The 22,808-nt window shown below is 36.5% G+C and overlaps 3 protein-coding genes across 3 annotated transcripts; 2 read left to right on the forward strand and 1 right to left on the reverse strand.

Annotated features, from left to right (window-relative positions):
• Positions 1-4,804: 4,804 nt before the first annotated feature.
• MYB63 (myb domain protein 63) lies at positions 4,805-8,738 on the forward strand. The gene is made up of 3 exons (XM_089628961.1): positions 4,805-5,071; positions 7,274-7,403; positions 7,541-8,738. The coding sequence occupies exons 1-3, from the start codon at positions 4,933-4,935 to the stop codon at positions 8,520-8,522; spliced, it is 1,251 nt and encodes a 416-aa protein (XP_089485087.1). The 5' UTR covers positions 4,805-4,932; the 3' UTR covers positions 8,523-8,738.
• Positions 8,739-11,730: 2,992 nt separating this feature from the next.
• On the forward strand, positions 11,731-19,085 carry LOC149383076 (ARM repeat superfamily protein). The gene is made up of 17 exons (XM_089628926.1): positions 11,731-11,975; positions 12,407-12,605; positions 12,725-13,024; positions 13,135-13,224; positions 13,364-13,846; positions 13,932-14,039; positions 14,198-14,328; positions 14,434-14,566; positions 14,900-15,221; positions 15,328-15,812; positions 15,932-16,114; positions 16,195-16,353; positions 16,593-16,667; positions 16,916-17,075; positions 17,622-17,773; positions 17,897-18,112; positions 18,188-19,085. The coding sequence occupies exons 1-17, from the start codon at positions 11,764-11,766 to the stop codon at positions 18,851-18,853; spliced, it is 4,074 nt and encodes a 1,357-aa protein (XP_089485052.1). The 5' UTR covers positions 11,731-11,763; the 3' UTR covers positions 18,854-19,085.
• Positions 19,086-19,205: 120 nt separating this feature from the next.
• LOC149383077 (Peroxidase superfamily protein) lies at positions 19,206-21,287 on the reverse strand. Its single transcript, XM_089627672.1, has 4 exons — positions 20,961-21,287; positions 20,247-20,444; positions 19,972-20,137; positions 19,206-19,871 (listed from the first exon to the last, which is right to left on the reverse strand). Exons 1-4 carry the CDS (start codon positions 21,285-21,287, stop codon positions 19,396-19,398), a joined length of 1,167 nt encoding a protein of 388 aa, XP_089483798.1. The 3' UTR covers positions 19,206-19,395.
• Positions 21,288-22,808: the final 1,521 nt, after the last annotated feature.

Genomic DNA, 22,808 nt, shown 5'->3' on the forward strand with positions numbered 1-22,808 from the left:
TTAACTTACGTATTGCGTCTTCGCGAAGTCCGTCGTCCACGATCCCTTAGCGTCATGGTGTTTTTCTGACCATATCGCTAAAGCCGAGCCTATACTCCCATCTTCCATTCGCTGTAATTTTTCAACATTAAAATATGAATCACATGTATATTGCATATTAATATTAAGTGACTTACGTTCCTCGAGCGATGACCAAAAAAACTAAGCGACCCTTGTCTCGCCTTCGTCTTCTTCATCTTCGAATTTTTCCGGTTGCGGAGAGATTTCGCCTGCAAGACATAAATTCGTTAAGTTTAATTTTAAGAAATTCAAATAACCATCAGAAGTTCAACTCATACCTTATGCTCCGGCGAGTCGAACGTCTCTATTGCTTTCAACCAGGCTTCCTTGTTGTAGTCTTCGGGAGTTTCACTTTTAGCGAGATCCTTACTCCCGCAAAATGTCTTGAAGAAGAGCTGCGACAACCTCAACTTCTGGCCACGGCGCATCCTCTTCGCATCGCGAATGATAGCCATATCAATCTCGTTGCGAATAGGATCTGCAGGCACAAGCTCGCCACTCTCGGGATGTTCATAAACGAAGTTATACTCGTTATGAATCGAGTTCATAAGAGCCGCCACACTCTGCGCAGGCACATGATTCCAGTCTGGGAGGTCGACTGGAATGGTACTCTTGATCAGGTTTCCTAATCGGTTTTGGAACGTCCCGATCAACGGATTTTGCTCCCTGACGCCTTGGTAGAACGCCTGCGCAGTCTGATCGTAGCGAACTGTGTTCGCTCCAGGGGTCCCAACACGAGCTCTCGCAGAAACGACGCCAGTCGTTGGTCCCCGCTTCTTCCTCGGCATCTGCGGGGGGTCACGCTCTCCTCCTGATGGGTCCTGACCTGAAGTAGACATCCTCTTTTTTGGTCGTTGTCTAAAACTATCGGCTTCATCATCCCGAAAGGCACACAATTTTCAAACCGGAAAACATTAAGTTCCCGCACTTATCGACAGCTTTAGAATTCATTTTCTAAGAGTGAATTATTAGGAAATTGAGAGGTAAAATTGAGAGTGAATCGTTAATATTTGAAATTTAGAGTGAATTGTTATGAATTTGAGAGTGAATCGTTAATAGTTTTAGAGTGAATTGTTATGAATTTCGTTAATTGTTATGAATTTGAGAGTGAATCGTTAATAGTTTTAGAGTGAATTGTTATGAATTTGAGAGTGAATTGTTAATCGTTAATTGTTATTTGAAATTAACTTAACTAATTAAATCACATAAACATTTAAATTTCAATTCAAATAATTACGATAATCTAAAACTAAACTAAATTAAACATTTCAGTTCAACTTTACTAACGAAATTACTAAGTAACAATCACATAAACATTTCAATTTCGATTTCAATTCAAATAATTACGATAATCTAAAACTAAACTAAATTAAATATTTCAATTCAACTTTACTAACGAAATTACTAAGTAACAATCACATAAACATTTCAATTTCAATTTCAATTCAAATAATTACGATAATCTAAAACTAAACTAAATTAAACATTTCAATTCAACTTTACTAACGAAATTACTAAGTAACAATCACATAAACATTTCAATTTCAATTCAAATAATTACGATAATCTAAAACTAAACTAAATTAAACATTTCAGTTCAACTTTACTAACGAAATTACTAAGTAACAATCACATAAACATTTCAATATCAATTTCAATTCAAATAATTACGATAATCTAAAACTAAACTAAATTAAACATTTCAATTCAACTTTACTAACGAAATTACTAAGTAACAATCACATAAACATTTCAATTTCAATTTCAATTCAAATAATTATGATAATCTAAAACTAAGCTAAATTAAACATTTCAATTCAATTTCACATAAATGTAACGAACCTAACCAATCCAAAATCTCTAACCAATCCAAAATTTATAACCTAACTAATCACGTTCCAAAAAAAATCAACGAGAGGAACTCATACCTCCACGGTCGCGGGGTGGGCTTGTTGTCAAGGATGGAGTGGGCTCGTCGAGGGCTCAGCTGAGGCGCGCGGCTCGGGGCGGGAAACTGGTCCGGTCGACGGGGCGGGCAAGGCTGGTCCGGGCGGCGGGGCGGACAAGGCAGGTCACGGCCGGCGGGGCTGGAAGAGAGAGAGACAGAGTGAGATTAAGAGACGGTCAGACAGAGAGAGAGAGAGAGAGAGAGAGAGAGAGAGAGAGAGAGAGAGAGAGAGAGAGAGAGAGAGATGGAGACATACATGAGAGCGTTTGGTCGGGGCGGCGCGGGTTAAGGGAGAGCGGGCGGCCAAGCGGGCGAGGCTGGAAGAGAGAGAGAGACAGAGTGAGATTGAAAGACGGTGATATAGAGAGAGAGAGGGGGGTGGGGGACGTACCTGAGAGCGTTTGGTCGGGGGGCTGGGAGGGGCGGCGCGGGTTAAGGGAGAACGGGGAGTGGAGGGGGACGGCGGAGAACAGATTTGAAGGAGAGCGGCGACGGCGACTTCGCGGCGGCGGTGAGAGAGAGGGCAGTGGAGAGGGAGGAGACTCGGGCGGCGAGAGAGAGAAGACTGAGAGTGATAATGAGATTTGACCGAGTGAAAGAGAAGAAGAAGCCTCAGTCGAGTTATAACCCCTTTTCATATTGGGTGCGACCTAATAATCATATTGGGTGCGACATGTCGCACCTAATGTCGCACCCAATATGATTTCCCAGACCCAAAAATATTCGGAGGAAATTTGCTGACAACTTTAATTTTTAAAAACATTGGGTGCGACATTGTCGCACCTAATAGTATTCGGTGCGACTATTTTATATCAGGTGCGACAATGTCGCACCTAATACCACTAAACATTAGCGAAATTTTTAGTCATCTGGATGAATATCCGGTGCGACATGTCGCACCTAATATTGGTTTAGGTGCGACTATTAGGTGCGACATGTCGCACCTAATACCCTTCCGCACCCAATATGTTAATTTGTTGTAGTGAGCGCAACAGAGTAGGGGTGTTCATGAGAACCGACAAACCAAACAACCGGATCACCCAAACCAAACCGCACTCTTTTCTAACCCGCCCCATTACAACCCGAAAAAATTTGGGTTGAAACCAACCCAACCCTCAAGTGTTTCGGGTTGGTTTGGTTTTTTATCGTCATGAGATTGGGTTGAACCAAACCAACCCGATCCCGTTAAAATAAAAAAAATTTCTCTAAAAAAATGAAAAATGTTATCAAGGTAAAATAAAAAAAAATACACCATATGCTTTATATATGGTTTTAAAATAAGAATATATATGTATTTTTAAATTAATTAATTATTTTATAGGTGTATTTTTATGCTCACGACAGTTGATAAATAGATAATATAAGTAGACTCAATATGATCATAAAGACTTACTTATATTAGTTTCAACAACTCGTTTTTTTTTGTTACTTTACAGATTTTTCACGAGGTCTAGATTTTTATGGAGTATGAAATTTGAGATGAGACATAATTTATTTATTCTTAGTATTTGCATGATTTTTATTTTTTTTATTTTTATGAATTTGATTCAACGATTCTATTTTGTACCTTTGTTGTGACAAATTAATCCGAACAATCCGACTTAAACCACCCCAAATAAATCAAACCAAACCAACCCGATTACTATCGGTTCGGGTTGGTTTGGTTTCAGTACCATAAACGGTTTAGGCTGGGTTATAAAAATGACAAACCGAAGATTTCGGGTCGGGTTCATGAAATGTACAAACCCGAATAACCCAATCCGATGTACAGGCCTACAACAGAGTGTTAAAGCTTGACTAAACCCAAAACATTGGCTACATATTATTTTCCAGATATTTCAATATCAATTAATTGGACTACAAAATAGGAAAGAATAATTTAATCTCTCGCGGTTAGCTCCATGTGTATTAAAGCTTCAATATTTGACTGCGCTCAAACGTTGACTACGTGTTATATGCAGCCGATTTTTAAACAAGGGATAACCATGTAATTTTTTATGACTAATAAAAGTCATGTCATCAATTGTGGTCACATTTGAAACTTAGTTGAAACGTTGACTATATTGCAATTCCAACGTTTCAAATGGTTTAGTCTGTCTAATTTTTCTATTTTTTTTTTAGTTTAAGAATTATTTTGTCCTGATTAAATAATAAAATACTTGCACTTCAAAAATTCCAATATTGTATAGTCAAATTTCCTTAGCGCACTGTTCAATCCCTAAAAGTGTTTATTATATTATTTTACAGTAAGATAATATTTGGAATAACGTGTAGGATGACATATGTGTAATGTAGCTAAGAAAATTGGGCTTTATGATCAGCAGTGGAGATGATAGCAAATGTCACTATAAGATTAGCTTACTATACTAAACACGTAAATGAAGTGTTCACAATTAATTATATAAAATAAACGGTGACATCATAATATACAAAATTTGTGTCACTAATTCATATTTCACACCTTATTGTTTGATTTTGACAATCTCCCAGACTGGTGACCACATACACGATACTAAATCAAAATCAAAATCAAAATTAATCAAATATAATACGCCTTTATTTTTTTTCTTTTTTGTGTAAGACATATTTTTTAGTGAATGAATTTAATTTTTAACATTCTTGCCTTTTTTTTAACATAAGAAAGAGAAAGAAATACCCATTTTGTGGCGTGACCCGTGTGGCCTCTCTCTCTCTCTCTCTCTCTCTCTCTCTCTCTCTCTCTCTCTCTCTCTCTCTCTCTCTCTCTCTCTCTCTCTCTTAAAATCCAAGTCATCACCTTAGTATATATATAAGCAAGTGAGTGTATATTAAGTGCTTATAATCTGTGGGCGTGGCGTATGTAAGACAAAAAATCTATATCTCGCGCTCACGATCTCTAAGTTTTTTTGTTTGGGAGAGAGAGAGAGAGAGGGAGAGAGAGAGAGATGGGAAAAGGAAGAGCACCGTGCTGCGAGAAGGGGAAAGTGAAGAGAGGTCCATGGAGTCCGGCGGAGGATTTGAAGCTCATCACTTTCATCCAGAAAAACGGACACGACAATTGGAGATCTCTCCCTAAACAATCAGGTACGTTACATATATATACATATATAAATACTCATATCGGATAGACTATGTATATCCAGTTATCTTTTTACTGTGTCGTGACTCTCGTGATCGTTACTTCATCATGAACATGAAAACATTTTAATTTTTTTTTTTTTTTTTATTAGTCTCTCGCTTATATGATCATTATATATTATGGGTTTGATTAATTTACAAACAGAAAAATAGAATTAAAATTCCTGTTTGTTCTTAAGACCCTGATTCTGATTCCTTAACATCTTCTACACGCACACTGATTTGAATCCAAATGAACTCTCAAACCTGTATGTTTTTTTTTTTTTTATAATTTTTTTATAAATATTATTATTATAATATTTATGGTCAGAGTCAGACCAAACTGTAGGAATGGTACGAAAGTATTACAAAGAAAGTTTGAATACATGTTCAAGAGGTTATACACAGTATTACTGCCTAATCCAACGTCCAAAAATGAACATAAAATACGACATTTAAGTAAAACGATAAAATCATTATCTTCTTGTTATTCTAGATTAGGGGGCTATAAATTTTAGGAAATATATATATATGTATAGCTGTGTGACTAGAAAATGGGATGCATATATATCACCAAAAAATCGTACAAGCTTACCAACTTTTACTATTCCATATATTCCTTGTACGAATGGCAATACTTCAACAAACGTGATATATATGAGAAATATTATCCTTTTCGTGTACGCGTATGGTATGTAAAACAAGTCTAGAATACACACACGAACTACTAGGTATTTTCCTATTGTCTTCAACAACTCATGGTATAAAATTTTAAAACAAATAAATATTATATATAAACAAACAAATAATAACGCTCCAATCATTAATAGTTTATATTATACTTTATTTATCTGTTGCGCAAACGATTTTATTGCTTATCCCGTCCACGAACGAACATGTTCACGTCCACTCTGCCGATTATTAATTATTATATATATATATATATATATATATATATATATATATATATATGCCTTATTTTTCCTCTTCCACTAATATTATATTCTAGAATATCCTATAAAAGTTATGGTTTACTCTTCTCTTCTCGTATCTTATAGTCAATTGATTTTGAGACGAAACACTTAATATTTTTAAAGTGAAATATTTAAAAAATAATGATTACTTTCAAATCCCTTAAATTTTTTTTTTTTTAAAATATACGTAAACAGAACTTTGAAAATATTTTCCTTAATGAAACTAAATAGTAAACAAGTTTAATAGAGCCTAAAATAATAAATATAGATTTTTTTAATAATTACGGAAATATAAAAAAAGTAATTATTTGCAACTTGAAAAACACTATTTTTTCGCAACTAAAAATTTAGACAAATTATTGTTGCGATTACATTCAAAGAACACTATCCACGTGCAATTTTTATAAAATACTTTAAGATGGTATTAGAGAGTTAGAGGCATATATCGATGTTAAGCGACTTGTGAATATTAATTCTCACAAACTTCACGTTTTAGATGTCCACTCTAATAGTGTGAGAGGGGTTGTGTTAAAATATTTCAATTAAGATTATATTTCTTTTGTGCTCTTTATAAAATTATGAATCGTTTCTCTCGTTATCAATTAGGTTTGCGATGAAATTTTTATATTTATTTATTTATAACATATACGGTCAAGTATTAGGAATAATTTCATTTTTTTTATGTATATCTCATATATGGTCAAGTATTAGGAATAATTAATTTACCAACATACCTAAAACGAAAAGGTCAATTTGGACAGTGAGAACATGTCCCACGAGACCAAAGTCAAATCAAGATTTGTTGGGCGAGAGGGCCTAACTAATTTGCATGGTTACTAGTGGACTTGATTGTCTTTTTCAATATTTTCAACATCAACGACCCAAGCACTATACTTTGCTTTTTAAGGAGTCAATTAATAAGTTTAACCCTATACCAAAAAAGAATAGTACTTAATACATAAATAAATGAAAAGAGTTGAAATTTCCACGTCTAGGGATAAGCATATGCTCTTCAAAATTCACGTGCGATAATATAAAAATATCATGTGACGCCCATATGCAATCATTCTTTTAACATCAATAATGTGATATAGGAATATTGGTCATAGTCAACGTTATTGATATTTGATCGTACGTGTATATTATTTCAACCGTTTTTCTTCTTCTTCTTACTGTTATTGTTTGTGATTTGTAGGGCTGGTGAGATGTGGAAAAAGTTGTCGTTTGAGATGGATTAATTACTTGAGACCGGATGTTAAGCGAGGGAATTTCACTAAAGAGGAAGAGGAAAACATTATTAAGCTGCATGAAACGTTGGGAAACAAGTACGGTAGTTTCTTATTTGTGATGTTAATATATATATATATATATATATATATATATATATATATATATATATATATATATTTTGTTCCCTTATTGAATTTGCATTGACACGTTATGATACTATATTATTATGTAGGTGGTCGAAAATTGCATCTCATTTTCCAGGAAGAACGGATAACGAAATAAAAAATGTTTGGAACACTCATTTAAAGAAGAAACTTGCAAAGATCGCAAACAATAGTGCAAACGAATCAAAGGAATCCTCGATCATAACGTCATCTTCGTCTTCTTCCACAAATTCAATTTTGTCAGGAAGAAAACGAGACTCAAAAGAAGCGGTATTGGAGGAAGAAGAATCCGAACCCAAAAGTTTGCGCCGCAAGTCGATGTGTTGTGAGAAAATGATGGAAAACAACAAAGAGGATGTGGGAGACAATGCTAGTACGATAAAAGAAGGCGAAGCGAATGATGGTGTTTTCAGCACTCTGGTCGAGGAAAGCCCTACACAAGAAGCGGTGTTGAGCACTACCACTTCTTCAAATTCGATTTATGGTTCAAATGGGTCGAGTACTACTACAATTACTCAAATTGATCACCATGCCTCAAAACTCGGTGATCTTGAAGACGAAATGCTAATAGATGGTTTGCTCTTAGATTTTGAAGGACCTTTTAATGTTGATGCCATATTGCAAGAGGTAAACCAACCAGATCAAGAAGTCATGCCATTGTTATTGGAGGACAACAAGGAGGATAGCTTTTGGGACATGTTTGGTCCTAATAGTATTACCTTGGGCTCTAATCTCTTCGACCCAAAGCAGAGCCAAGAAGTTCAAGTACTAGATAATAATGACTCTCACCAGAATTCTTGTCTAAACACTGTTTTTAGAGAAGAAAAAGGAGGAGATATTGCGAACAACAAGGAGTGGTTCAGATACTTGGAGAGCGAGCTCGGGCTAGAGGCACCAATGGTGGACAAAAGTGGTCAAAAGGAACAAGCATTTGATCAAAATTATCATGCTATGGCTATTGAAGAAGTTGGCCAAGAGTGTAGTTTTTTTGACTTGGAGCCAAAACCGGAGTTTAGTCCTAGTACCTATGATTTGTGGCCCTCCAACTAATGTACCACAATATTCTTCAGCCTTCAAGAGTCGTGTAATTAATCAAATCAAATGATTGATTGAAAATCTCATGATAGAGCTGTTTATTAAACGTCAAATTGTTGACATATATAGTCTCTTTCATTCTCCATTAATTAATTTAACCAGAGAACTTTGACTTTATAGGTTGTTCGGATTTGTGATAAATATACATGGATACTCTTGCAATAAAGCAACTTATTATTACAAAATTTGGATGAATTGGGAAAAGCTAATACCATTCTTTTCTCTTGGTACAATATACTCTTTTATTTTTATTTTTAATATAACACAATAATTTACTTCAAATTGAGTCTTGGGTGGATTTGTATATAGTCGACATGTTTTAGTGGGGTAGGTGAAATCTATCTACGTCATATACTATATAAATAATAAACAGCCCGATATAATTTTTTAAGAGAGATATATAATTATAAGGTCCTTTTAGCTTGAAAGCCATCTAACTTATAGCTTATAGTGTTTTATATAGTAGTCAATTTTTTGTTTTGTTTTACATTTTCTATAAATAGTCCCCTCAACTTACGGTATAAAAAGATAAAAAAAAATCTAAAATAGACAGAAATATTTTCGGGTATTTTTATCTTTATGAGTGCCGTAAATAAGAGGTGACTATTTATAAAAAATTTAAAAAATGTTGACTATTTAGCAATTTTCAGATTTTTTTTTTATTAACGTGCATGGACTTGTATCTTAACTTGGAAGTACAAAAGTTGGTGATTGACAGTTGAGATATATTAATCTTATTTATTCCCTGTAAGTTTACAAACATCTCTCAAGTTTGACATTTACGTGGAATACATGTCAAAACATAGTTTTTTTATTGGTAAAAAGAACAACGTCCCACAAAAGTTGTTGAACTAGTTAGGTGAATTCAGCCATGATAACTTAAATGTGGATATTATGGAAGAGACAAAACATAGAAAAATGGTTATACATTGTATTAGTTTAATCTTACCAAACTAAACTAAAGTTAGTCACATGGTCGTCTTTTGCTGCTACCATTGTATCTTTATGAGTAAGAGCCATGAACTAATTTATTTTTCTATTTTCTTAACGAAATTCAACAGGTTCATGAGATGGTAAAATTTTAATTTGTTCCCCGATAGCTTTGTTGCTTAATTTATAGTATATGGTTGGATTAGGTTGTACGAAAAAGTATATCTAATATAAAACATCAATTAATTTTTAGCGTCATGGTTGTTGAAATTATAAAACACTACACTACTACATTTTTTGTTGGAAATAGTTACATTTAGTCGCTTACACTTGATAAAATAAATATGACGTCCAAACATTTGTGTTTCAATTAGTGTTTAACTAATAGAATTTGACAACTCACCAGACAATTATATAACACACAATTTGAATTGAGAAAATAAATTGTCTAAAATATATTTGTTTGGACTTTAAACATCAATAATAACTAAGTTTTACCAAATAACCAAAGACTTTAAACTCTAAATACAAAATACGTAAAATACATACAACACCCAATATTTATGCATACAAATTCAATTCTGACGTGAGGGTGATGCCAACGTTCATATTTATTACGTTATAATAAGATTCTAGTATATTACATCTTAGATGCCAATTAAATAAACAAACCTATTTTTTTTATCTGATTAAACCTAGTTTTTTCTTAAGTAATTTTGTAAAACAGTAAATTATAGCATGAGTTGATTTTAGTCCAACCTATTTTAACAGGTGAAAAGCCATTGATTTGTAGTAATTTTGGTCATCTTAAAAAACCATGTTATTTTTTTTTTAATGTAATACATAAAAATCTAGGCTTGTTAACTACAAATTATTAAATCCAATAACAAAAATTAATAAAATTGGGAGTTCTAGCTAATTAGTCAATATTAAAACATAATATTTGCTAAAGTTTTCGTTTATATTTCTAGGGAGCCATAAGCTATTACAACAATTTTAAAAGGATAAATTTCATTACCCTTCATTAATTAAACATGAACGAATATAAGAAAATAAAATATGAAATAGAGGATATACTTACAATAGCACACAACCATCTCGTTTGTATTTCAAAATTTAAATCATAATTAAATGTTCGAGGTTCATCAAAACCATGAAATCACCCAAGTTTAAGTCGAACAATTTATAATGATTTCTACTGGTTTATAACAATCGTTTGTTTATAATAATAATAATGTTGATCTTCTAGTTCGTTTATAACGATTTATATTGGTTTATAAGAACATTATGCTTATAATTATTCTTTTTTGTTTGTTTATAATGATTTAGAGTGGTTTATAAACGCTCATTTTTTTTATTGAATAGATCAAGTCGAAAGTTAACCCATAAATTATACAAAACCGTGGTCTTAGAAGAAAGTTGGCTCAAATTTTATAGAGAAAAAAACAATTCAAACACCGGATCTAATAAAAAAAAAATTCAATTGTAGGAAAAATAAAAACAAAACACCAAACTTATTGGGTTGAAAAATAGCGAAAATCATATAAGTGAATCTTGATTTATTTTATAACCAAAAAACATAATAATAACTTAGAACAAAAGATATAGACCGAATAATATTCTGGAACTCATTGACTAAGAAGAAACCTTAAATCTCAGCCCCTCAAATCTAATCACCGTCTAGATTCACAACATTGCATTCACTCTCGATCGTGCGACCAAAATCTCGACGAGGATGTTTTTTAAGCTTCTTGACTTGGACTCTTCTAGTTACTCTCTCTCCCATTTTTTGACATTTTTATATTATACATATCGTTTAAATTTTCTCATGGTATGATTTATCATAAAAATGGCATTGATTGTCCTTACATCGAGAATTTTAAACTTTTATACTTCTTTCATATTTTTTTTTAGGAATGACACACAAGCTTTTCTTAGTTTCTTGGACGCCTTTTCCATGCACAGGTACCTAGCAGGAAAGAAATCGCACATTCAACATAGCGTTCGGACTCATGTACCTTAAATTTATATAAAATTTTACGCTAAATAAAGGTGTAATAGACGCATGCTATAAAAAAAAAAAAAAAGGGGGACAAGTTTGTCCATTTCTCTTATTAATATCAGGAACTTTGGAAACGACAAGTTGTGAAGAATAAAACGACATTAAATGAATAAACGACAATTATATATTTTCGTCTTCTCTATGGTTTCTCTCTGTTTACACTTCGCGGTTCTTTCTTCTCTCTCTCTCTCTCTCTGTACGAAAATGGTGAAAATCGACGAATTCGAAGAACCACCGTCGTCCACGGAAGTCAATGGAAACGGAGAAGAGAGAACCAGAGCGTTCCAACAGCTAAAGCCGTGTTGTTTGGAGCTTTTAGAGCTAATTCAACGCCCAAAGAAACACTGCCCCGCGGTTCATTCTCTTCTCCAATGCCTTCGCAGCTTTCCTTCCGATTCTCTCCAACCTTTCTTCGAGTACGCTTTCGCATTCTCTCTCTACATTTTTATTCTTTTACGTTTAAGTCGCGAAATCAGTCTATGTGCACAATTTTGTACCCAAAAATATTAGAGCTTTTGGTTTCCTTTCTGAAATCTCCATCAAAACTGTAAGCAATTAATTAGCTCCGTGATTACTCTGAAAAGTGTTATTAAGGTCAGTGAATTATCTTTTAATGAATTGCTGAACTGAATTCTAAATTGAACGAAATTCGGTGATATGTGAGGATACAATTTTTCAAGTTCAGTGTTACTTGTTGATCGAACTATGCAAATCATATATGAACAATTGGTGAATTTGATCAAGTTCCAAACATAATTGATGTCGAAATAAAGGTTTTACAGAGAATGAGATATAAATGAATAAACCCTAACATGATCACTGATCTATTCATTTATTTTTTTCTTAGTTATGCGTTGTTCCCATTATTGCTTCTATTGGACGCGGCAATTGCGTCTCGATCACCGAATCAAGTTGATCCAAAAGGAAAAGTTGAAGTATCGACAGACCCAAAAACGCCTCACAAAATCAGCGATGGAGTGGCTGAAGGAGTGGTAGAATGTCTAGAGGAACTCTTGACCAAGTGTCATTTGTTATCTGTGGAACAGGTAAAATCAGTCTGAGAAACATTGCTTTGTGTTTGGAATTTTTTCGCGTTCAGATCACCAATGTATTGTAAATAATATCATTTTATTTTTTATTTTTTATTTTTATTTTTATATTACAGATGGTTGTGGTCTTGAAGAAACTGACTTATGGTGCTATGCTATCTCCATCCGATGCTTCGGAAGAGTTCCGTGGAGGGATCGTTAAGTGTTTCAAGGCACTGCTTTCGAGTTTGCTTCCGTGCGCCGACGAGTCTTGTCCGTGTAAACAAACTTCGTTGGTTTTGGATAGTGGAGATTTGAAAACCGAGTCTGATAGATCTGCGAAGCATGATTCGGATCAAGGCAAATGTTTACTCGCGTTTCTCCGGTCTCAAGATTCATCAGCTGCCGTTGGGCATTGGTTGTCGCTTCTTCTCAAAGTATGTGGAATGTCTTCACTGAGAAATTGAGCTTATGATTAGCCTTTGAATATTTTATTTATTTAATGATGATTTATGTAATGTTGCTTGATTGTGGCTTCATTGAAAAGGTTGCAGAAACTGAAGCGACCCGAGGACATAGAGGTAGTGCAATGCTCCGCGTTGAAGCCTTCACGACCCTCCGTCTGCTTGTTGCTAAGGTAACATCATGGCTTCAGCAAAAAATATAATTAAATAATAATAAAAAAACACACTTTTCTCTATTCTTAATAAAGTATATGGGTCAAATTTTTACAACAAAATTTACGTGTGTTAATATTTTTTTGTCCGTTTTTATAGGTTGGATCTGCTGATGCATTGGCTTTCTTTTTGCCCGGTGTTGTTAGTCAAATCGCCAAAGTCTTGCTTGCTTCTAAAGCAATGGCCAGTGGAGCCACTGGAAGTTTAGAAGCAATAGACCAAGCACTTAGAGCTTTGGCTGAGTTTCTTATGACAGTTCTGCAAGACGATGCTAATATGTCTAGCCTTGAAAGTACCTCCGTAGACGGTAATACTCGTTCCAAGACAATCGAGGCTACATCGATGCAGTCTTTCATGGACGAGCTCCGTAGCTTGTCAGTCAAAGCTCAGGGTCAAAGCAGTTCTGAAGCAGAAGGACCGAGTGGTCAAGTAGAGGAGGTGGTTTTTCCAAAATCTGTAACGAACGAGCAAAGGGCTGATTCTAGCAAAGGGATTGGATCGTTGCATGTAATTCGTACGAAGGATTGGGTTGAAAAAACTTCGATTCACGTGGATAAACTGTTGTCTGCTACATTTCCAGACGTAAAACAATCTATCCTTTCAATTTGAACCAGGATTTTGTGCTTTTTGTATAAATAATATAAAAATCTTTGAGATGTTTTGTCAGATGTGTATTCATCCATCAAAAAGAGTAAGGCAAGGACTCGTGGCTGCCATTCAAGGTCTTCTATCGAATTGTAGTTTAACTCTGAAAAAGAGCAGACTGATGCTTTTGGTAAGCATAATTTCTAAAATTTGGTCGTGTTTCTTTTGAACTTTATCAAAGAAACCAAATATAAAATATGCTCTATGGTGAATATTCCAGGATTACCAAATCATCTCTCTCTGGAAAATTCTATTTGTTATCTTATCTGGAAATGTTCCTTTATGCAGGAGTGTTTATGCGCTTTGGTCATTGATAATGATGAAGAGGTTTCTACAGCTGCTCAAGAATTTCTTGAACATTCATTTTCGTCGAATGGAAAAAAGCAACTAGAGCAGGACGTTGCTGAGATTTTTTCCAGGTTTGAGTCCTTAATATGGTTTCATAAAACTTTGCTTGCTTTGATCAGACCAACTCTTCTAAAAGGGGTTTTCCCCAGCTAAGGTAATAATGTTGTTGTGACCAGACTTGTTACTAGACTTCCAAAAGTGGTGCTTGAAAGTGAGGAAGCTCAAGCAATTTCACAAGCTCAGCAGCTGCTTGTGATAATTTACTACTCTGGCCCTCAGTTTTTAGTGGATCATCTCCTTCAATCTCCTGTATGTGTTTGGTTGGAGACAGCGTTATCAGAAATCATTTTAACTTTCGGTCTCGTCATTGGTTATCTACTTGATAGAACATTCGTCGTTGCATTTTAGAGATCACACAAAATATATACACTTATGTCTCGTTAATAACTTAAAATTCAAAAGAATTTTTAGAGGTGGCAGTTGATCAGGTTAATCACTACAACCTTTTGAGAACTGATCTGAAAAAAAAGATCATTATTGATTTGTGTTCCACTGCGATAACCACATAGCTCGCATGTCCTAAAATGATTGGGGGGATTTGACTCTCTTTTTACTTTGTCTTTTATGATGTTTTATATCTAGGTAGCGGCTGCTAGATTTCTGGAAGTGTTTTCCCTTTGCTTGAGTCAGAATTCTGTATTTGCTGGTTCTCTTGACAAGCTTATGAGGACAACCTCAGTGGGATATCTTGGCTCTCTTGCCGAGCTGAAAGCTGGAACAAGTTCGATAATATCTGCAGCTCCCAAACTTTCGAATCCCAAGCAAGTAACATACTCGGAGGAAAATGCAGATAAGAATTATGAGCTTCCACGGATGCCTCCTTGGTTTGTCTATGTTGGGAGTTCAAGACTATACCAAGCTCTTTCAGGAATTCTGAGACTTGTAGGTTTATCTTTAATGGCAGGTTTGTTCCAACTCTTTCGACTCACTTTCTCCCACTTGTTTCCTAGTCAAGAAGTGTGAAGTGATTTTATAATGCATTTATGTTATTTTCATGTTTTTCTTGCTAGAATTTAGAGGCGGAGTTAATTTGTCTCGTATGGCCGAACTTCCTCTTGGTTCGTTGCGCAAATTAGTTTCCGAAATTCGTACGAGGGAACGAAATAAAGAGAACTGGCAGTCCTGGTATAATAGAAACGGTTCGGGACAGTTGCTGCGTCAGGCGAGCACTGCAGTGTGTATTCTAAACGAGATGATTTTCGGGATCTCAGATAAATCAATCGATTCTTTTGGAAGGATGTTCCATAAGCCACATGTAAAGGGACGGGAAGGCCAAGGATGCGATCCTCAGTTTTCTGGTGCTTGGTCATGGTGTCTTCCAAAGGAAAGAAGCACAAGGAGTCGCCTTATAGATTGTGTCGGTAGCGTATTGCATGAATATCTATCAGCTGAAATCTGGGATCTTCCAATAGACCACAAATATTCTTCTGTAGAGCCTGACTATGAAGACGGGGATATCAGTTTACACTTCTTTCGCGACACGGCTGTGCTGCACCAGGAAATATAAACTTCCCTTTGGTTTTATGCGTATAATTTTGGTCATCATACCTCTTTAATCAAACTTTTCATGCATAATTAATGACATTGATTTTTTTCTTCTTCTTCTTCTTCTTACAGATTATTATAGAAGGAATAGGAATCATGAATATCTGCCTCGGAGAAGACTTTTCTTCATGTGGGTTTCTTCATTCATCTCTGTATTTGTTGCTCGAGAATCTTATTTCGTCAAACTACCATGTAAGAAGTGCTTCTGACGCCGTCTTACATGTGGTCGCCGCAACGTCTGGGCATCAAACGGTGTGTGACTTAAAAGCAGAACTCGGTTTTATTACATCGTTGCTTTGAGTAGTGAATGACTTTCTGCAATTGTGTTGTAGGTCGGGCATTTAGTGCTGGCAAATGCAGACTATGTAATTGATTCGATATGTCGGCAACTACGGCACTTGGATCTAAACCCTCATGTCCCAAATGTGCTCGCTGCTATGCTTTCCTATATAGGAGTAGCTTACAAGATATTGCCCTTACTGGAAGAGCCGGTATGCCTTCTATAGATATCGTCCTGATTTATCAATGTGATTTTTGTTTCTTACCTCCTACACTTCAGCTGCAAGTTGAATTCAGAAGATTTAATTTTGTTTTTTATGCAACTATTAGTCTTTTGATATCTATCTGTCCATGCCTTGCAGTGGAGAGTTATGTGAGTTAAATCTTGATTCGTGTAATGGGTTGTTTTTAGAAGAGTAATTCTCATGGTCTGGTATAAATTTTATTACAGATGCGTTCTGTTTCTCTTGAACTTGAAATTCTTGGCAGACATCAACATCCCGAGCTAACCATTCCTTTCTTAAAGGTATATGTTCTCTTCATATCGGATTGGCTCAAAACATTATACTTGATAGTTGAATATCTTCCCCTAATATGGTTAGTTATGGACTTTAGTGCAAGACCAATTTCCAGCAGAGTTGATTCTGAAGTGATGGTTAGCAAGAGCTGCCATTGTAGTTGATGGTCTAGTTCAAGATATATACCCAACAATTTGGGCTATACTGATGTGTCTGGTCAGATTGAATTATCTGTCGTGAAATGTTGTTTTACTAGGCTGTCTCCGAAATCACAAAGGCATCAAAGCGAGAGGCCGATTCATTACCTGGGCAAGCAGAGTCATATTTGATGCATGTCAAGACCCTTATATCCGATATTGAAAAGGAAGTGGGATCAGAAGATAATTCCAATATTTATAGCCGCGAATCAGAAATAGGTAATTGCATATTTATTTTTTCCACCTTTTTCGAAGTTAATGTTGGAACAACCACTGAAAAGTGTGCTTCAGTAAATTTACATGGTTATGCGACTATTGTCCATTCATTCCACACAATAGTATTTGAAAAAAAGGCATTCTCTCATGTAGAGATACCTCCCTAAAATCCCCGGTCTATAAAGAAATACTTGCTGCAGTGTCAAATGGAACATAAATATAATGCTAAAGAGTGATATATTTCAACAAGGAAGCATGGACCACGGAGGGCCTGATTGACAACATTAATCATTGTATAGCCTTATGGCTTTTTTCGAAATGTAAAGATTTTAAGGCTTTCCCTCTATCTGATTTGGCTAGGGATTGGGCTTGTGTTCTGTAACCCCTCTGCGCAGGGGCCTGGTTTGTTTTCTCAGAGTTTTTCGGTTTTGTAATGTTTTTTTATACTTTTTTTCGGCTAAGCCGCTTCTTTCAATAAAAGATCAGTGTTTCTTTTTTAAAAAAATAATGCTAAAGAGTGATTGGTGATGTGTTTTTTGTTGCTTGCAGAGAAATGGGAAAGCGTTTTGTTTAAGTTGAACGACTTGAAGAGATATCGGCGAATTGTTGGGTCCATCGCTGGTTCATGTCTCATAGCTTCGACTCCTCTTCTCGCCTCGACAAACCAAGCCGTTTGTTTAGTGGCTCTCGATGTAGTCGAGGTATGTTCCAAGTGATCATTGTATCATTATTAGGTTTAGCTATATATTGTATATATATACACACATACACATATTCTTTTGAATAGGCACTTCATGTCAACTTTCTCTGACCTAAATATAAAGGCAGGCGTCTCGGCATTAGCTCAAGTGGAAGAAGCGCACAAGCACGAGAGACACACCAAAGAAGCAATTGAAGAAATGATCGAATCCCGTTCGCTTTATCATCTACAAGACACCGTAAATGCCACGGACGATGGAACCGACGAAAACAGATTGCTTCCGGCGATGAACAAGATATGGCCTTATTTGGTGGTTTGTGTTCAGAATAAGAACCCGGTGGTATGATTTTTTTACTTCTATCTCTATCTTTTTTCAACCGAAAAATCGGAAATCGACATATTTTCCGTTTTTCAGGCTGTTCGGAGGTGTGTAAGAGTAATAACCAACGTAATCCGAATCTGCGGAGGAGATTTCTTCACACGCCGCTTCCAAACCGACGGCTCTCACTTCTGGAAACTCCTCTCCTCGTCTCCGTTCCAGAGAAAACCCGACCCGAAGAGAGAAAATAAGCCTCTCCAACTTCCTTACAGAAGAGTTTCGACCTCCTCGTCAGAAGAGGACTCGATGGCCGAGACTTCCAACCTGAAAGTCCAGGCCGCGGTGCTCGACATGGTCGCCGATTTGGCCCGGGAAAAGAAGAGCTCATCTGCATTGGAAGTGGTCCTCAAAAGGGTCGCCGGTCTCGCGGTCGGGATCGCTTTCAGCGGTGTCGTCGGGCTCCGAGATCCATCGGTGAACGCCCTTTGCGGGCTCGCTTCGATCGATCCCGACCTCGTGTGGCTTCTCTTGGCCGATGTTTACTACACGATGATGATGAAAGAGAAGAGAGTTCTTCCATCGCCGCCCAGCTCGAGTTTTCCGGCGATCTCTCGAGTTCTTCCTCCCCCTCTGTCCCCAAAAGAGTATCTTTATGCCCAATACGCGGGACAGACCTACGGCTTCGATATCAGCTTCTCGTCAGTCGAAATCGTGTTCAAGAAACTGCATTCCCTAGTTTTTACTCGCCAAGTGTATAGTTAGAACAGCATTTTCATGGGCTTACTTGTTGAGAAACATTATTAGCCTCTTTTTCTGTTACTTTTTTTTTTTTTTCTCGACAGAAAATGGTAACTGGTAGTTGAAGCGATTTGCCTTCAGAAATGTGGCAAGTGTGTATCTATACTGTTGATTATGACTTGACAAGAAATCAATTTGACAGAAAACCAGTTAAACAAATTGGCAGCCTAATTATCTGTAAAATAGAGCTTCTACATCGTATACATTTATGTTAGCTAAATCACCCTACTTTCCCATTTGTTTTCCGAGAAAAAATAATGTTTTTTTCGTTATGCTGTGACAAAGGATTTCCTTGCTTGGTTTCTGGATAAAGAGGATGGGGAATTTTCAAATCCCAAAACCATGAAAATATGGCAGCAATATCAGCCAGAGCTTATACAAAAGGACCAAAATTGTGTACGTGTGTAACAATGAGGTTGCCTATGAAAGCTATTGCATACCATCCTAAAGCAATGTACATAAAGAATGACATTATTGTTTCCAACGAAACTGTTTGCCTTATCGTATCACCGAGAACTGGACTGAGGCGATGAGCATTTCAGCCGAATCCGGCCTTGAGTGCCTGTGAGAACTTCGAGGTTCGACATCTTCATCATCACTCTCGCAAAGTCAACTCTGAAGGTTGACCCATCGTCTGAAGCGTAAGCCCTAACCAGTCTCTCCGTCTTTTGTGCGGCCATTAATTGCTGATCGGCGAAGAGAAGACCTCTTCCTTTCAGCAGCTGCTGATAGTAGTGAGTGTTGAATTCTCCCCCGGAAGGCACTGAAGTGATGTTTATAGGTTCGGACTCATCCAAGCCTCTCGAGTTCACGCGTTTGAACAGTCCATTTCTCGCGGAAGTGGTGTTACTTCTCGGGCACTTCAGTCTCATCTCGACGAGAAATTCGGGAGCTAAAACAGGGTCTGGTTTCCCTGTGCCGTTGAAGTTGTAGAGACGGCTGTGAATGAAATCACATCCCATCTGGCCGATATTATGCGCACCTGCAACAGAAAACACCAAAAAAAAAAAAAAAAAACGCCAACTTGTTAGTGAAATTTCGTTTTTTCTACTTCATAAAGATGCGAGAATATCTAAACGTACCTAACAGACTGACTGTCTCTCTTTCGTTGAAGCCTTTGAGTGCGAATCGATGAAGTATCCGAGGAAGGTGATCATCGGGTGTAGGAAGCTCGATCATTGCTAAGTTATGATACGAACGAACGCTATCTCTTCGACCCGTGAGAACAGGATAGAATGGTCCACCAGCCTGTGAATTTATGCACAGATAGGCATAATATCAGAGAGCCCGAAAAACCAGAGAGAAAACAATAAATCGTAAAGCCACGTAAAGAAGTAGCAATAGTAGAGAAACGTACGAGAACAACGCCGTCTCTAGTTGCGAGAGAGATGGTATCGGCACAAGAAACCACACCGGGACAAGCTTTTTCGAGCTCCTCTTTGATGATATCAATTTTGTCGAAACCTTTCAAGGTCCTATTAGGCACGGCTCGCTTCTCGGCCGTGTAGCTTCTGTTTCCATCACTGTCATCCAAGAGGATTGAAGCATCACAACCCTACTCAGAGAAAGACCATAAACAGACATCGAATCAGTCCAATATCTCGAAGCAGATCAACACTTCCATATAGTTTCCCGAAAGAGAAACAATACTAGAAACTTAGCTATAAGAAATGAAGAGATTCCCATATGAAGAGCTAAGAAAAATCCTTTAGCACAACAACCTAACCATCGAAGACGGGAAATGAAATTCAATTAAATTTATCCAAACCAGCCCAACTATTTATTCTAGATAATCGATTATTCCAACAAATATCAAGCCAAAACCTATAAATATACATCTTTAAGAGAACAGAGCTTCTATTGCTATACTAAAAGCACCGTAATATCACAATTGTGTATTTTCAACCATAAATAGTAAGAAATTCTCTATATTAAAAAAAAAAAAATTTGAACGAGGCATAAAGACGAGTAGTGTAAAACACTAATAAACACATACACTAGTGATAATCCCAACTTCGAACAGCGATACCCTAAAAAATCAAGGGAGTAAAAACAAAAGGCGAGATTTTACATGGACGAAACAGTCGTGGAAGAAGAGGCGAAGCAGAGCCGGAGTAACGTCGCTTTGACGGGAATAAATCTCCGCCATTTTCGATCTTACGATTCTCTCGGCGCTCGGACACGAACTCCGGTAGAAATCGTACTCGAGGCCGAGCCTGACCGGTTTTCCCGAGAAACGATCTTGATTGGACGCCAAAAACACAGCGCGGATCGGGAATTCGGGGTAAGCAAGGGAATCGAACAAGATCTCGTTTGGATAGGAGCTAGGAATTTTGGATTCGACGAGAAATGCGAAGATCGTCACTGCGAGACTGAAAACTCTGAATCGATTCTTCATTTTTGTTGTTTGGCTTTCTTTCAGAGAAAGAAAGAGAGAGAGTTTTAGAGAGAGAAAGCGCGGGACATTTATAGTGAAAAGACGAACTTATCCTTGTTAGCCATAGACTATATTAGTTGGGCCCCCAAGTCTTTTCATTTTGGCGGGCTCTTCCATTCTTGGGCCTAAAACGACAGAAAGCATGAAAAACGACACAGATACTTGATTTTTATAATAATGTTAAAAAGTAAATTACCAAGATAATATTTAGTTTAGTTTCCGCATTTTAATTAATAATAACTGACATATATGATAATATTTATTTTTAATTTTTTTTAATGAGTGATGCGGCTATCTAGCCATTCTTAAGTTTAGGTTTGGTAAAATAGCCCAACTTTCTAAAACTGAAGCAAAATAGTCAAAATTTTAAAAACCCCCAAAAAACCATAGCTTTCCCTTCCTCGCTCTCTCTCCTAGCCACTTATATCGTTCTATCCTAGACCTTGGCGACTCCATCGCCGGCGAAATCTTTGGCATCGGAATCATCTCGGATCCTGAGATTGGTCGGAGTCAAACCCGCGTGTATCCTCTTCGATGGCGAGCAACAACGAGGCCTCTAATCGCATCCAAGTGGTGGTGTTGATGTCAGCGAGAAGCTTCCAATCTCGGAGAATCCTCCTTGCTTAAAGCTTTTTTAGGGTTTCGATTCAAATAGGAGGCGTCCATGAAGAGTTGAGCCTTGTGCGGGGATTCGTCGGCGCTGCTCAAATCATCCGGCGAGAGCGAAAATCGGTGGTGGTGGTTCAATGATGGATTGACTTAGGGCTTGATTAAGATTGGATTTGATCGACAAATATGAGGACGATAAGAGCGGCTTGAAAGGCTCCGGTTGACGATTGGAAGGTGGTTTCATTGTCAATCGTCATCACCAACATCGTATTCTTCTTCTTCTTCTTCTTCTTCTTTTTGTTTATCGAACAGTGGATAAAAGTTTTTGAAAGCGGGATTAAATTTTTTGACATCTTCTATTCCTTCTTCTTTTTCTTATTCTTTTGGTGTGGATTAGATTTTTTGACATATTTTTCGTCTTTTTTTCCTTGTTCTGATTTATAGAAGAGTGGGTTAAATTTTTCAAAGTAGGATTAAAGTTTTTGACATCTTCTTCTTTTTCTTCTTCTGATTTACCGAAAAGTGGATTAATACCGAAAGTGCACTGGATTAAAATTTTGAAAACTTAGATTAATTATATTGAAAATAGTTAAGGGTATATTAGTACTTTTAAATGCATCAACTTGTGAAACTTTGGCCATTTTTCTAAACACTAAGTTTGAAATTACTAGTTCATACAAAAAAAATCTTTTTTATTGACTCGAGTGATAGTGGCTTATCATGAGGTAATGGTAACCTATAATATTGACGAAATACCACATTATACCACGGGCATAATAAGGTACAGAGCGATGCCGTTGATCGATATTTTAATCATTTAATTAACAAAAAATTGGCTACGTAAGCCACTTAAACTATAAGAATTGTAAATTA

This window comes from Urtica dioica, chromosome 10 (genome assembly GCF_054948205.1).
Source record: "Urtica dioica subsp. dioica isolate 48M chromosome 10, U.dioica_male_clone48M_v1_H2, whole genome shotgun sequence".
Classification (NCBI taxonomy): Eukaryota; Viridiplantae; Streptophyta; class Magnoliopsida; order Rosales; family Urticaceae; genus Urtica; species Urtica dioica.